Raw genomic sequence first — 13,309 nt, forward strand, 5'->3', positions numbered from 1 at the left:
ACAAGCAGAATACCAGAACTCGTGTACTTTGGCCGATGCCCGGGGCTGCCCCACACAGGATGCCCCTCTGGGGGCCACTTCTCCTGTCCAGTGAGCTCAACGTGGAGCCTCAGTGCAGATGTAAGGCTGTGGCAGTTCAGTCAGCTGAGCAGGGAAGAAAGGCTGTTGCTATAGTCAGTGGGACAGCAGTGAGGAGCAAACCAGCCACCAGAAAGTGGCTGTTCCTTACACTGTTCCTCACAATCATATTTTGCCTGTAGGTTAGGGAGGCTTGGGCTTTTCTCTCTCTCTCTCTTGTTTTTAAAAAAAAACCAAACCAAACCAAAAACCCCAAACAACTAGTGGTGTCTGATGTGACCAGAGCTGTTCTCCTTTAACTCATCAGTGGCCACCATCTGGTTTTTTTTTTCCCCTTCTTCAAAATCAAAGAGCAGTGCTGTTCATGAGAGAGCTGGGCCACACAGAGCATCTGCCTCCCATTTGCTTTACTGGTCTGTAGGTGCAGATGTTCACCCTTGAACATGCTGACTGGCAGGCACAGCATTCTTATTGTAGCTCCCTACAAAGGATTGGCATGTGAGAGCTTCCTCTTTTTTTTTTTTTTTTTTTTCCATAGAAAGGACTCTACCTTCTTCAAACTCATTTAGCCTTTGGACAAGGCATTTGGCAATCAGAGGGCGGGGAGGAAGCTAGGTAAGCAGTTAACTTTTTTGCAGCACGCAGACTGCTGTGTTCTTCCGTCCTTGCTGTCTGCACTAAACAACAGGATCCAGAGCTGCTGCTTGGTCCTTGCTCATGCTCTGTCCTATTTGTTGTAGCACTGCTCAGTTGTGTGGGTAGGTTTATTCCACACTTGTTCTGCAGCAGACCAAGAGCTTTTCTAGAATGCTGGTGACAATCCTGGGGCTACATCTTACCAGCTGAAGATCTGTAATGTTAACATTTAGAAATCCAGTGTGGCATTGTTTGAATTAGAAAAGGAGAAGTGGGAGGAGTATTATTAAATGCTTCCTCAGCACAAGAAGCTCAGGATCAGAAATTCAGGGGGTTAGAAAAGCTATCAGTAGCAGGCACTTACTGTTTGAGTCCCTATGTCAATTCATGTGCATAGAAAAGCAGAGAGACTCCCAACCAGCCAGGCCCTTGAGGCAGCAGAACAACCATCCCAGCATGTTACTTACCACATACAATAGCTGGGACTCAAGAGCTGGGAAAGCACGGAAGAAGAAATACTTAATTAAAGAATAATGCCACACAAGATCAAAAATAGCTCATGAATAAGCTCAGACTGGAAATTAGGTTTCTAACCTGGAGAGGAGTGAGGTCATGGAAAAACCTTCCAAATAGATTAGCACAGGCAAAGAACCTACATTGTTTCAAGATGGACTTGGAGAAGATTATGGAAGGGAGCATAGGGCAGGAGTTAGAAATTGAGAATTGGGATACAGAGCATTTGTTCCTGTCTTCAGGCTTCTTGTGTAAAGTGTGAAGAACAGATCAGCAGCAGTTCTGTGCCTCAGTGTATCACTTCCAGGAGCTGAGAAGGAATTTCCTTCCCACGGCAACCTTCCCTCAATTCCTAACTTGGCTTCTGATATTTTTTTAATTTTTATTTTTTAATTTTCATCCAGAATGTTTTTAAAACTGCTACAGCTAAAAAAAGCCAAACACCCTCTGTCCCCAGACAGTACACTAAGGAACTTCACATCAGAAAACCCGTTAGCTGTTTCACTCGTATGTTCAGGGTTAAATCAATAAATAGGTTTAATATAAAAAAACCTGGAGTTTTCCTGAGGGCCAAATCACTAGGGACCTCTAAAACACAGGGCTTGCACCCTTCCTTGACTCATCTGCTTGTTTTCATCTTTGTTGCTGCAATGGGAGGGAATTATGACAAAAATATACCTCTTCTTTAGCTTTCTTCTTAAGAGGTAAGGTAGTTCTTGGTGATTTTGGCCTCATGCTGAAGGTCTTTGTCACACACTGTTAAAGGGCGTTTTGGGGGAAACAGGTGCCCTACAGACCCTTTTAGAGAATCATCTGCTTATAACTGGTGACAGTTCCTGCACATTTCTAAGTCAGTTATTTTTCCAGATTCCAATTTTTAACAGGTTAGATTAGTTCTGTTGTGCAAAAGTTGTTTTAAAAGGTCACAGAGTGGTTTGTGTTCTCAAAGTAAGAATGACTACTTTGTATGAGAAAGTTGCAACAGGAAGCAAACAAGGAACAAAAAAAATTCCAGCAGTTCCTTTTGCAAGTCCTTCAGTAACGCAGCAGCAGCAGCTCATGGGAACCTAGGAAAAGATAAAAAGCAACTAGATTAAACTGGACTAGTCAGAAGCTGAATATGAAGAAACACTCCAACCTTCGATGGGTGGACCAGACTCCTGAGAGAAGTTGCAGAGCTTCTGCCCTATAGATATATGGGCAGAAATCTCAGTCCCTTGGCACACCCTAGAAAAGTGTGAAGGTCCCAGAAAGGGTCAGTGCTGCACTGTGCCAGCCAGGTATAAGAGTGTACAAACCTAGAGAGGAGAGAAAAAAGAGACTTGAAACAAGGGAAAATAATTTGCTATATCCAAACTGATGGGAGAAGCAAGACCAATGCTCTAACTTCAGAGCTTCAAAATCCAGGATAGCAAGAGGTAGGAAAGGGGTAAACTGGGAGCTTTATGCCAGCCTCCTTGAATTAATGGAAGGTGTAACAACTCAACAAAGAGTAGTTCAGAAATTTGGTACCACTGTCTGTCTTGTGATATTAACTCCATTTCCCTTGCACTATGTTTTACTGACTGTATTTAGTGGACACTAGCAGAGTGCAAATGGCGACAGAAAAGCTTGTGATACTGTAAAATAAATCCATTGGTTGGGGACTTCTCTTAAGTGACAGGCAAACTGCTAATGCTGAGATTGAAACTGTAGAGTAAGTGAAAGTTACTGAAATTAAATCACCAGGCTTTGTTTGTTATCTCTGTTTTGGAGCTAATCATGCATGGGCCGTTCACCCCTCTTTGTTGAGCTATTGTTTCAGGTCAAGACAGACAGCAGGATCCAGAAAATCTCTGGTAACTGGTTTAAAACTTAGTAACAGTTTCGCCAAAGCATCAAGCTCAGCACAGATTTACCCTGCCTGCTTCTTCGCTGCCATGGTTAGTGTTGCCCTGGCACTACTCAGACAATGCTACTCACACCAGCTCGCCTTCCTCTTCCCGTACCATCCCCCCGTACTGCAGTACGTGCTGCATTTTTCCAAATCTCTGGTGAATTTTAAGTACCCAGCTCTGCCTCTCGAGACACTTCACTACTTACTGAAAACCCTGATAAAAAGTCAGAAGTGAGAGGCATGAAGTGCAGTGTGCAGGAACAGTTGGCCGAGCAGGTGTCAGGCCGGTTCTCACTCCCGTGGGCCTTAGTGCTCAGTAGAAGCTGTTCTGAGAGAAACAGGTACTTCTTCCCTTTGAGCCTCTCTCTTCCCATTACTCATTTCCCACTTGGCACTCAAACTGTTGAAATAAACACACACACACAAAAGCCCCCTGACGTCACCAGGAGGAGATGCAGCAGCAAGAGAAAAGAGTTATTTTGTTGGTTGTTTGTTTGTTTGTAATGAAGGGACACAGAACCTGACACTGTTTTTCCCACAGCACAGAACCTGCAAGCCCCTCGGCTCTCTTTCTATAAGCAAAAAACCCAATCAAACAACAGAGTGCCCTGAAGCCAGCTGACTATATGCATAGTTCCCATTCTTCTCTTGGGGGGAAAAAAAAGACTCAGAACACAGGAGAATAGTTTAAACATTTATTTAAACAGAAACTCCAAACCACTACACCCTTTAACCTTTCAAAAAAAGACAACGACAAACTAGTTTTCAGCCAGAGTGTCAGAGCAGGCAGAAGTTGTGTTCCACTATAACAGCTCAGCAGCAATACTGGCAGGAGACCAACACGTACAGAGCTAGCACTGCAAGAAGGGGAGAAGTAAAAAGGGTTTGAAACTGCTCAAAGGCATTTCTGCCCACTTGCCCTTCCGTTTTCAGCCCAAGACAAAGGTGCTGGCTTTAAACTGCTTTTTTTGGTTGCATAGCTGGCTGGTGTGAAATCTGTGGTCTGTAACAGGCACAACCTGGATAGCGTGAATCCTCTAAGGCACGTATGAGATTGCGGAGCACCGGGCATCCTCTGTCAGGGACCCTAATCCTCCACTAGATCCAAGGGGAATCCAGTCTGTGCACCCAACTAGCTTCCCAACTGCAGAGCATTGAGAAATGAGGATAGCAGTGCACTGCAGGAGAGCGACTCCCATCAGCTTGGTGCTTGCTTATTGGACATGGCTCAGGCTCGACTCTTCACTCCTCAAAGGCACTGCCACGACGTGAGTAACTCAACCATTTCCACCCACAACAACAACCCTTAAGCCGGGACCCTAACCTGAGAACTGACTCCAATGCACATGGGGGAAAGGAGAGCAGAGTCACAATGGCAACCAAGCAACGTGGCCACACCAGGGTGCCTGACACTCACCACCTCCCAAGGAGGGCTGTCCTCCTGGCCTTCCCTCGGTAACGATCAGACGGGCACACCGGTACAATCCTTGCCCTGGACACTGCCCTGGAGAAACTGCACTCAATTCAGCTCCCAGATACTAGCCCTAGGCACCAAAGAAGTATTCAAGGAACACAAGTTACAAGCAGAATGGTGTGGCATCCAGCTCTAGAGACCAACAGGGAACACTGGCTCCCCCAGAACAGTCTCTCAAAAGAAGTTTGTCAAGGAGAGGTGATAGGATATCCACCTCCAACAGACCTAAGGCAAAGCTAGTGACATGCCATTGATGGGGATGGTTAAAGCCTAATGAAACCACAAACCCTATCACAGCAAAGGTGAGAGGGACTCAGGACTCCTTAGAGTCTTCACATAAGGCAGGGGAGGCTAGCTACTCCCAGGGATCCTACCAATCCCAAAAGCTTAATTCAAAGTCAGTTTGCTAATAAATGAAAAGGGAATAAGATTAACCTCATTCTCCAACAGGAAATGAGGAAATCTTGAGCATCAGACCATGCCTCTTCCCATCTCTAATTTCACTGTAAAAGCCTCTTGCTTCTACAAAGAAGGTGAATTCTGGACAGACTTGATCATTCATGGTCATTGGGGAAGGCTGCATCCTGTGACCACAGCATTAATGATCTATTCTGGGTAGGAAACTGCATTCCAGCTTCATCAAAACACTGAGTGGAAAAACACTGTTTCTTCCCACACCCACAGAGAGCGTGGGCACCAGGGGCTGAGCAGAACAAAGGCCAAGCAGGGAGCAGCTACAGTCTTATGCCAAGAAACCAGAAGCTTTGGCACCCAAACCAAGTTGAACAGCTGGAGTAAGAAATGGGTGACCTGGTCTGAGGCCCAGACGTTTGTCATCTGGTTGGGAAGCAGGTGGCCCGAAGTGGAGAACCAGAGATCCCATCTCAGACAGCCTCCGCTACTGCTATTGGAAACAACACCTGATTCACCCATCTTGGTGCACTGCCTGAAGTTGGAAAGCTCTGGGCAACCAGAACAAAGCCTTTAAACTCTGTCTATAGAGGCCACTGGACACAGCCACATGGCCAGAAGCTGTGCCTCGAGGCCAGAGACATGCTGCCTACCATTATCTCCCTAACAGGAAGATCTCCACTGCCTCCAGAATGAGACATTCTCTGCTCCCTCTGCCCCTGAGCAGAGAGGAGCAGCCTCACCAGCTGGGCCTTACCACGTGGTAGGGAGAGGAGCCTAGTCCCTCACCCCTCTGAAGTGAAGGTGGCGAGTCTTAGGGTTCAGCCAGCTTCAGTACAAAACATGTCTCCTCCTCTCATCTAGAGATGCAGTGATGAATACTGGGGTCCCAAAGGCAGCTCCCAAAAAGCAGTGAAACAATGAAAGGGCCACAAGTCGCTACTGGAGCCGTTGCCGTAACGCGGCCGTTCTGCCTCACATGCAGAATTGACAGATAAGGTACAAGGAGGAGCTGCTGCTGCTTCAATCACTGAGCTGGCCTAGAGGTCAGGGGCACTTCCCCTCAAACTCACTCCTAGTTCATATCAAACGTACATGGTGCTGCTCTGGAGCCTCCGGCCTCGCTCCTTGTCTGCGAGTGACCTGAAGCCAGGAAAGCCGCTCTCTGCATTCGGTTAGTGTGCTGTGAAGTTAGATGGATCCCAGTGGGCTCAGGAGACTAGAGGCTGGAGCGGCACGAGTCCGTTCCCAGGAGACACCAGGAATCTGAATCCAAGTCAGGCTTTGGATCCACTTCCATTTCCTCTTTGGCTGTCTGTGTTCCTTTGGAATGCACCTCCACCTGCCAAAACACACAGCAGTTACCCAAACAGCTCTAGTCCCAGCTACAAAGAAGCCAGGAGCCACACAAGGCACAGTTCCTGTTCTCCACAGCCATTTAGGACTCTCTGCAACATCTCACAGCCCATCCCTTCTCACCAAGGGAAATAAAGAGGCTGTCCTCACAGGAAACTGTTGTCTTGGCTTCATTGCTGTTGCTACTACCAGAGCCTGCATCAGCAGCTCAAACAAGAGACATGCACCCTGCTAAGTCTCCCCATTCTGCTCCAGAGAGACATCTGTTAGGTGCTGCTTCCTTCTGCGCAGCCTCCACAACCTGCGCAGGAGCCTGGATCAGCACAGTGAGCCCTGAGCGTGGATGTGCACCCAGGTGATGGGTCCTCACCTGCTGCATTCCCTCCGTCCCCCTGCAGAACCGCTGGAGTTGGGCACTCAGACGAACAGTTTCCTGCTGCAACTTCTTCTGATCATCCAGACACTGCAGAACCAGGGCTCGAAGGTGCATCACCTCCACTTGCAGAGCACTGCACATGCACCCCGCTACAGGAGACGCAGCCTTCCCTTCACTGCACGGCAAGGTTGGACTCAGGCAAGGAGGCTGCAGAGATGCAGAGGGACATCAGGCCGGGTTTGAGCGCAAGGCCAGGAGTTGCATATACCACAAGAAGAAACTATGCACAGCCAAGTGTCACCCCAGCTTATTTCTCAACTTTCCTAACTTCTAGTAGCCAAGGCCAGCAAGCTACTGGTCATTACATCTTCAGTACAAAGCCACTAACTTCCTCTCAGGCAAGGAGGCTGCAGAGATGCAGAGGGACATCAGGCCGGGTTTGAGCGCAAGGCCAGGAGTTGCATATACCACAAGAAGAAACTATGCACAGCCAAGTGTCACCCCAGCTTATTTCTCAACTTTCCTAACTTCTAGTAGCCAAGGCCAGCAAGCTACTGGTCATTACATCTTCAGTACAAAGCCACTAACTTCCTCCTCTTTTCTGGAAAAGCTGCTCCTGTCCTCCTACCACCAAAATCCATCTGGTTTACTCCCCTTTCCCAGAGCCCGAGATCTGTGCCTCCTCTTGGGATAGAGGACTCCTGGGAATAAGGTGGTGTCACAGGTTGCAATTTCTCAGTGATTTCTTATATCAGTTCTTCTTCCTATCTCACAGCAATTTCTGCTTTCTAAATTTCTATCTCTTGCTAGGCTTGTGGGCCCCAGACTTAGCTTTTTTTTTTTTCCCCAATGGCATTAATCACATTTTTCCACAGAACTGATCTCTTTATTTTCAATCTGACCAAGCCCCAGCTTTGTGTTCTAGACTCCTGTGAATTGTTACCTTTGCAGCATCATCTCTGATTATCAACAGCCCTCTTTTCCTCACCCAGATGAATTAGGCCAATCCAACACCCTCTTCTCAGCTCTCCCCATAATTCAAACATTGCCATTTATGGTCCCCAAGAGCTTTTGCCCACACATTCACATGGACAACATTACCCAGGGCTCCATTTTGGGCTTGTTTAATCCAATAGGTTCCTCAGAGGCCACTTTGAGTCCTTGAAGTTTCTGGTAAGGGAGAGTCTCTTTCTCAGGCTCTGAAGATGCCATGCTCAAAGGAAAGGGGCTGTCAGGCATGGGGATGAATTCAGCGTTCTCCAGCTCCTGGATACACAAAAGCAGCACTGTCAGGCCAGCCTGCCTTCCTGCAGCTGACTTCATTCCTCAACCAATGCACCAACACCCTCTTGTGGTAAACAATGCAGGAGGCCTAAAGCGCAGCACAGCTCCGAGAACCTTTCAGAGCATCTCTTACAGTGGAGGTGGAAGTGGCCACTCGCTTTTCCCCTGCCTAGATCGCCATTTTAAGGCATTTCTCAGACATTACCTTCTGCAGCCAGCCAGGGCAGGAGCTGCTGTCAGCACTGTTGCCTCCCTTAGCTTCTGTGGCGCTGATCCAGCCCCCCAACTCACGATCTGCTTCCATCGTTCCCCGAAAGCCTCCACTGGGATTGGGGGTCTCCGCTTCCTGTTCATTATCCTCTTCCTCTCCTCCTCCAGTTGTGCAGCTCTGAGCCACTAGAAAATAAGAGTGAAAACTTTATACTTTCCCCACCTCTGCTATTCCTGTTGCCAAACCCCAGCTGGAGAAGAGAAGATGCAGAAATTTGGGCTGTATGGCCACGGTGAGAGCATACGCTAGCAGTGTCTCCCTCACCAGCTTATCTCCTAACATGCCTCGCAGGCCTCTCCAAAAGGGCTTGTTGGCAGCAGTCTTTCAGAGCTTCTTGGCCTCAGCACTCCCACAGGTACAAGAAACTGGACTCCATCTCTCCAGCAGCTGCCCCAGAACCCTTCTTCCCTTATCAGCTCCCTTCAGTGAATTCCTCTCGGCTTTTCCTTGTCAAATTGAAGTTCCTCAACTGCAAAGGCCTCGCTACATCTATGTTCTTCCTCCTCTGTTTCAGTTCTCTCTTTCCAGGCTTTGTGCCATCCCCTCCCATGCACGGCATCAACTAGATTTCCTCGCTTTTAGCTCTTCTGTGAGAACTTTCAAACACAGAGAAACCATGCTGCAGGACCAAACTGCATCCACTCAGACTAACCACCAAATGGACTTAAACCACAGCTCCCAACAGGGCAGGTTACTCACCAGTACCAATGGACAGGCCACTGCTGTTGGATCGGATTGTTTTAGAGTTCAACACCTTTTCTGCACAGAGAGAAGCATACTTTGTTAGAGTGACACATGGAAAGCAAGACAACTCTTACAAAGGCACACAACAAAGCCAGTGTTGCAGGCCTAGAGCTCAGAGCAGCTTGCCATATTCCCCCACAGCAACCTGGCCTGTTCCCAGGCAGGATTTATAGTCTGGCTCCTGGCAAGCAATACGTCATCATAACCAAGGTCCCAAAATTTCATCCTAAGCTTACACTTACCAACAACAATGATGGTGTGCCAGCCTCGGCATGACAGGTCTGGAACATGATGCAACGATCCAAATATTGGCCGAGGCCACGAGGTACAAATATCCGAGCCATGAGCTCTCTCCGTCGATGTCATTGCAAGACGCCCGTTCCCGCCGTTACCCCAGGCAAAGATATGGTTGTCTGAGGAGAGAGAGATTCAGGAGCCTCAGATCCCTCCCTGACTCTCAGCCGGTAATTGCTGCAAGGATCACAGCGTCTCTGCCGTAACTGCCACCCCAAAGTATCTAATCAACCAGCTCCGTTTTGCCAGTGGGAGAACAAACGGGAAACGAATCTAACAGGCAGCCACCAAGCCAGCACTCTGCAGCCCCAGGGACAGCAAATGCTTGGCACCACACTGGGACAACTACCAGGGCCAGACAGCCCCTGTCTAGGAGGATTTATTTATTCAGTGCAGTGCTGCGGGGGTGCTCTAGGAAATGATCAGTGGGAGCCAGTTAACCACCCTGCAGATGTAGCTCCAAGGAACCCACCACAACTTTGCAAAGACCCACTCACCGTCAGTAGCAGCTATGGTGAATTCATCTCCGCATGAAACCCTGATCACCTGCTTACCCCCCAAGGGGCCTCCCAGCAGGTTAATTCCCAGGTGCTTCTTATAGTCCCCAACACCAAGCTGTCCGCACTTGTTGGAGCCGAAGGTCAGCAGGCGGCCTCGCTCTGAGAGGAGGAATGAGGAGACAGTCACAGCGAGGGCCCGGCCCTGGAAGCAGCCATGCATGCAGAGAACTAGCAGCAACAGCCCACGACCAGGAAGGACTCTGCTGAGAAGCCAACCAGGCTGGGAGGGGACAGTGCCAGCCAAGAGGAATGGCTTCAGCCTGCAAACACCTCCCCAGTTCCTTCTCCCATTGCTCCCCTCTTCTGATGCTGGGGGCTGGGACTCCCCACAGCCCTCTGACTGATGGCACTTGGGCAAAGCCTAACTCAGATTCCTCCACTACCCACAGTGTGATTCTTCCCCAAACTATTTTTTTTTTCCCTTTAAAAAAAAAAAAAGAAGGCTGACCCAGAAGCTGATGTTGCTGCTTCTGCTGGGCAGGGAGCAACACTGCTGAGGAAGAGGAATCCTGGGTTCCTGGAGCAGGCATGAGCTCTGCTACCAAGAGCACTACCCACAATGTCATGGGCCAAGCTGAAAGGGCAAAGCTGATGTTAAGTAATCCAGAAACCAGTATTCACTTCTTAATACATCGGGCTCACCATCAATGGAAGCTGTGTGTGTCTTCCCTGGAGAAATGGTACGGATCTTGTAGAAGGACAGCTGCTTGGCCAAAGTAAGGGAAGTGGCGTATGGCACCTCACAGTAGGTCTGAGAAAAGACATGTGGGTAAGCACAGAGTGAAAAACCACACATTCATCAGCTAAGACTTACTCAAGGAGGTCTTGTCAGGCCACAGCATTAACCTAGACAGTCCCACCACAGGTATGGAAAAGAACTGCTGGAGTCCACATCACTGGCTAAGTCACTCTGGAGCAGCTCGCTATCTGCTTCACTACCTCAGATCTGACATAAGCACACAGGAACTGAGGAACAAATTGCCCCTTCCCACAATCCCAGTATTTGTCTTGTATTGGAACTAACAAATTGGCATAAAGCTGATGAACGCTTTGTCACTGTCACAGGACCTCCATTTCCCCATATACTACTGACTGCTGGGAGCTGGAGCCAGGGACCCCTCTGCACTTACGTCATGGTTGATTATCCCCGATGTGCACTGATTCAGGCCCAGCTTGTTGAACTCATTGAGTCCACATGCCAACACTTTGCCGGTCTGGGTGAGCAGGAAAGTCCCATCACAGCCACAGTGAACAGATACAATGTTTAATGTCTTCGGAACATCCACCTAGGTGGAAGAAAAATATCCCAAGAAAATAAAAATCCCAACACCTACTATGCAGAAGCTGGCACATGTAAAACATAAGGGGCTAGAGCACTGGCTCAGCCAGTCTGGGCATGGACAATCATAGGATCATAGAATCATAGAATGGTTTGGGTTGGAAAGGACCTTAAAGATCATCCAGTTCCAACCCCCCTGCCATCAGCAGGGACACCTTCCACTAGACCAGGTTGCTCAAAGCCTCTTATCATATCATAAAGTCTACAGCATACGGAAACTCTGGCCCCTGCAGAAATTCCATGGATCCCAGACCTCACGCACAGACAGCGGTGAGCCAGCACAAGAACCACAAATGCGGTGCACAGGCAGCCTGGCCAGCTGGGCTCTGCAAGCACCAGACCCAGTTAGCCGAGCAGGGCTGGGGCTGTGCTGTGTGGGTGTCATTGTACGTGATCACAGATATTTGGCTTCCTGGCAGATCCTTTTGGTTTCTCAATGGGTTGTGTTACCTCAATTACCTCTAGAGCTGTATTGTCAAGAGGGTTTTACTTTCAACTCATCTTTAACTCATTATGTCAAACTCAAAGATTCCCAGTTGCTTGCACTGCTCCAAATTTCCCCTACAGACCCAAGGCATGCAATTTAGTACTTCCTACTACAATTTCTACAACATTAAGTTTGACATTTCCATTCCTAGCTTGGAGATCAGAGCAATAAAGCTCTAAGTCATGATGCTGGCTGGTTTATGAATGGCATGTCCCTCTGCCATGATCTCTATGGACAAATGAAGCAAAATAAAGTGAGGACGTGAAGTTCAAACCCTTGCAAACTCTATGATACCTCAGAAAGAACACCTGAGTCTCAGACAGTTAACATTCCCAAAAAGCAACTGATTTGGATTTATGCCCATGCAGATTTTGAGAAGCAGTCACACCCTACCTTCTGAGGGGTGTAGTGATCTTCTTCTGAATCCAAGCCCAAGCGCCCTGCATCAGTGAGAACACTGCAGTTAGAAATGGCCTCACCAGGTACCTGCCCCTAAGAAATGGAATTATCTCTCCACAGTCCCAAAGGAATCTCCCTACTGAACCAGAAACCTGCTCCCCTTCCTGCATCATTACCTGCCAGTCCTCAAGGTAATCCAATGCCATTCGCAGAGGAAGTCAAGTGGCACCCTAGAGCTTCCCAGAGTTAAGTCCCAAGGGCTCAGTCCCCATTACCCATTTCTTTCCCCAAGAAAGCCCCAAAGAAACAACATTCTTTGTCCCCAGGACACACCAGACAGCCCTCACCCGGGCCCTGCATTACACACCCGCACCAAGCCGCTTTCTGGAGCGAGCGTGCCCCAGTGCCTTTAGGTTCCAGGGAGACTTGACCTACCATACTCTCCACAGCCCCACGTGTAGACCTCTCTGTTCCTGGTCAGCACTGCCACGTGATTATCCCCACATGAGACCTGCTCCACAGGGTTGGTAAGAAAGAAATCCAGCTGCAGGGGCTCAAGCACTTCAGAGCCATAAGCCTTGTCAACGCCAATGCATCCATAATAGTCTGAGCCAAAGGCGTACACCTGGCCCTCATCTGAAGGACACAAGGGAAAGCTTGGTCAGCACACAGAGCTTGTATTAGGCTGCACATTAACCTCTTAGGACACAGCCAGAGCAACCTCTTTTCTGTGCTCATCCTCCTCCTTAGTGCAGAAGGATGTCATCAGGAGAATATGGAGTCCTTTCTTGTCCTTTCACATTAAGATGGATGTGAACACCTTACACCACAACCTGAAGTTATTTCTAGCCACCAGTGTCAAAAAATCTTGGGTTGAACCCGCCACTTTCTCTGACAGAAACCCACAAATTGACCCCGTGGCTCCCTCCCTAAGTCACTCCTCCAGCATACTGAGCATCTGAGCTTATCTCTATCAAACTTCTGCTTTTCCAGCACTATCAAAATAAGCTGGAAACTACCTCGTTGAGAATTATGTTTTCATGGGTAAAGCAAGATTCAAATTCTTCCGTAATGGACAACAACAGTTACCACATCTTTAAAAGTAGGAGCAGGGTTACAACTAAAGACAGCTACCAAGTAAGTCTCAGGCTTTCAGAATGAAATAGCAAACCTCAGATACTCATCTTCTGTTATCATTGGGTGACTCTTTC

General features: G+C 48.3%; 1 protein-coding gene across 1 annotated transcript in view; it reads right to left on the reverse strand.

Moving 5' to 3' along the window:
- Window positions 1–5,420: 5,420 nt before the first annotated feature.
- NEK9 (NIMA related kinase 9) overlaps window positions 5,421–13,309 on the reverse strand; it is a gene marked incomplete at its 5' end in the record, with an annotated part of 15,999 nt that continues 8,110 nt past the window's right edge. The window contains 11 exons of the mRNA XM_010165097.2: window positions 5,421–6,330; window positions 6,715–6,927; window positions 7,822–7,986; window positions 8,210–8,400; window positions 8,975–9,034; window positions 9,262–9,432; window positions 9,811–9,972; window positions 10,516–10,624; window positions 11,004–11,159; window positions 12,093–12,139; window positions 12,534–12,734. Of these exons, the coding sequence (XP_010163399.1) occupies window positions 6,208–6,330; window positions 6,715–6,927; window positions 7,822–7,986; window positions 8,210–8,400; window positions 8,975–9,034; window positions 9,262–9,432; window positions 9,811–9,972; window positions 10,516–10,624; window positions 11,004–11,159; window positions 12,093–12,139; window positions 12,534–12,734 (1,598 nt within the window). The remainder of the gene's footprint in view (window positions 6,331–6,714; window positions 6,928–7,821; window positions 7,987–8,209; window positions 8,401–8,974; window positions 9,035–9,261; window positions 9,433–9,810; window positions 9,973–10,515; window positions 10,625–11,003; window positions 11,160–12,092; window positions 12,140–12,533; window positions 12,735–13,309) is intronic.

Source organism: Antrostomus carolinensis, unplaced genomic scaffold, assembly GCF_000700745.2.
Source record: "Antrostomus carolinensis isolate BGI_N321 unplaced genomic scaffold, ASM70074v2 scaffold29443, whole genome shotgun sequence".
NCBI lineage: Eukaryota > Metazoa > Chordata > Aves > Caprimulgiformes > Caprimulgidae > Antrostomus > Antrostomus carolinensis.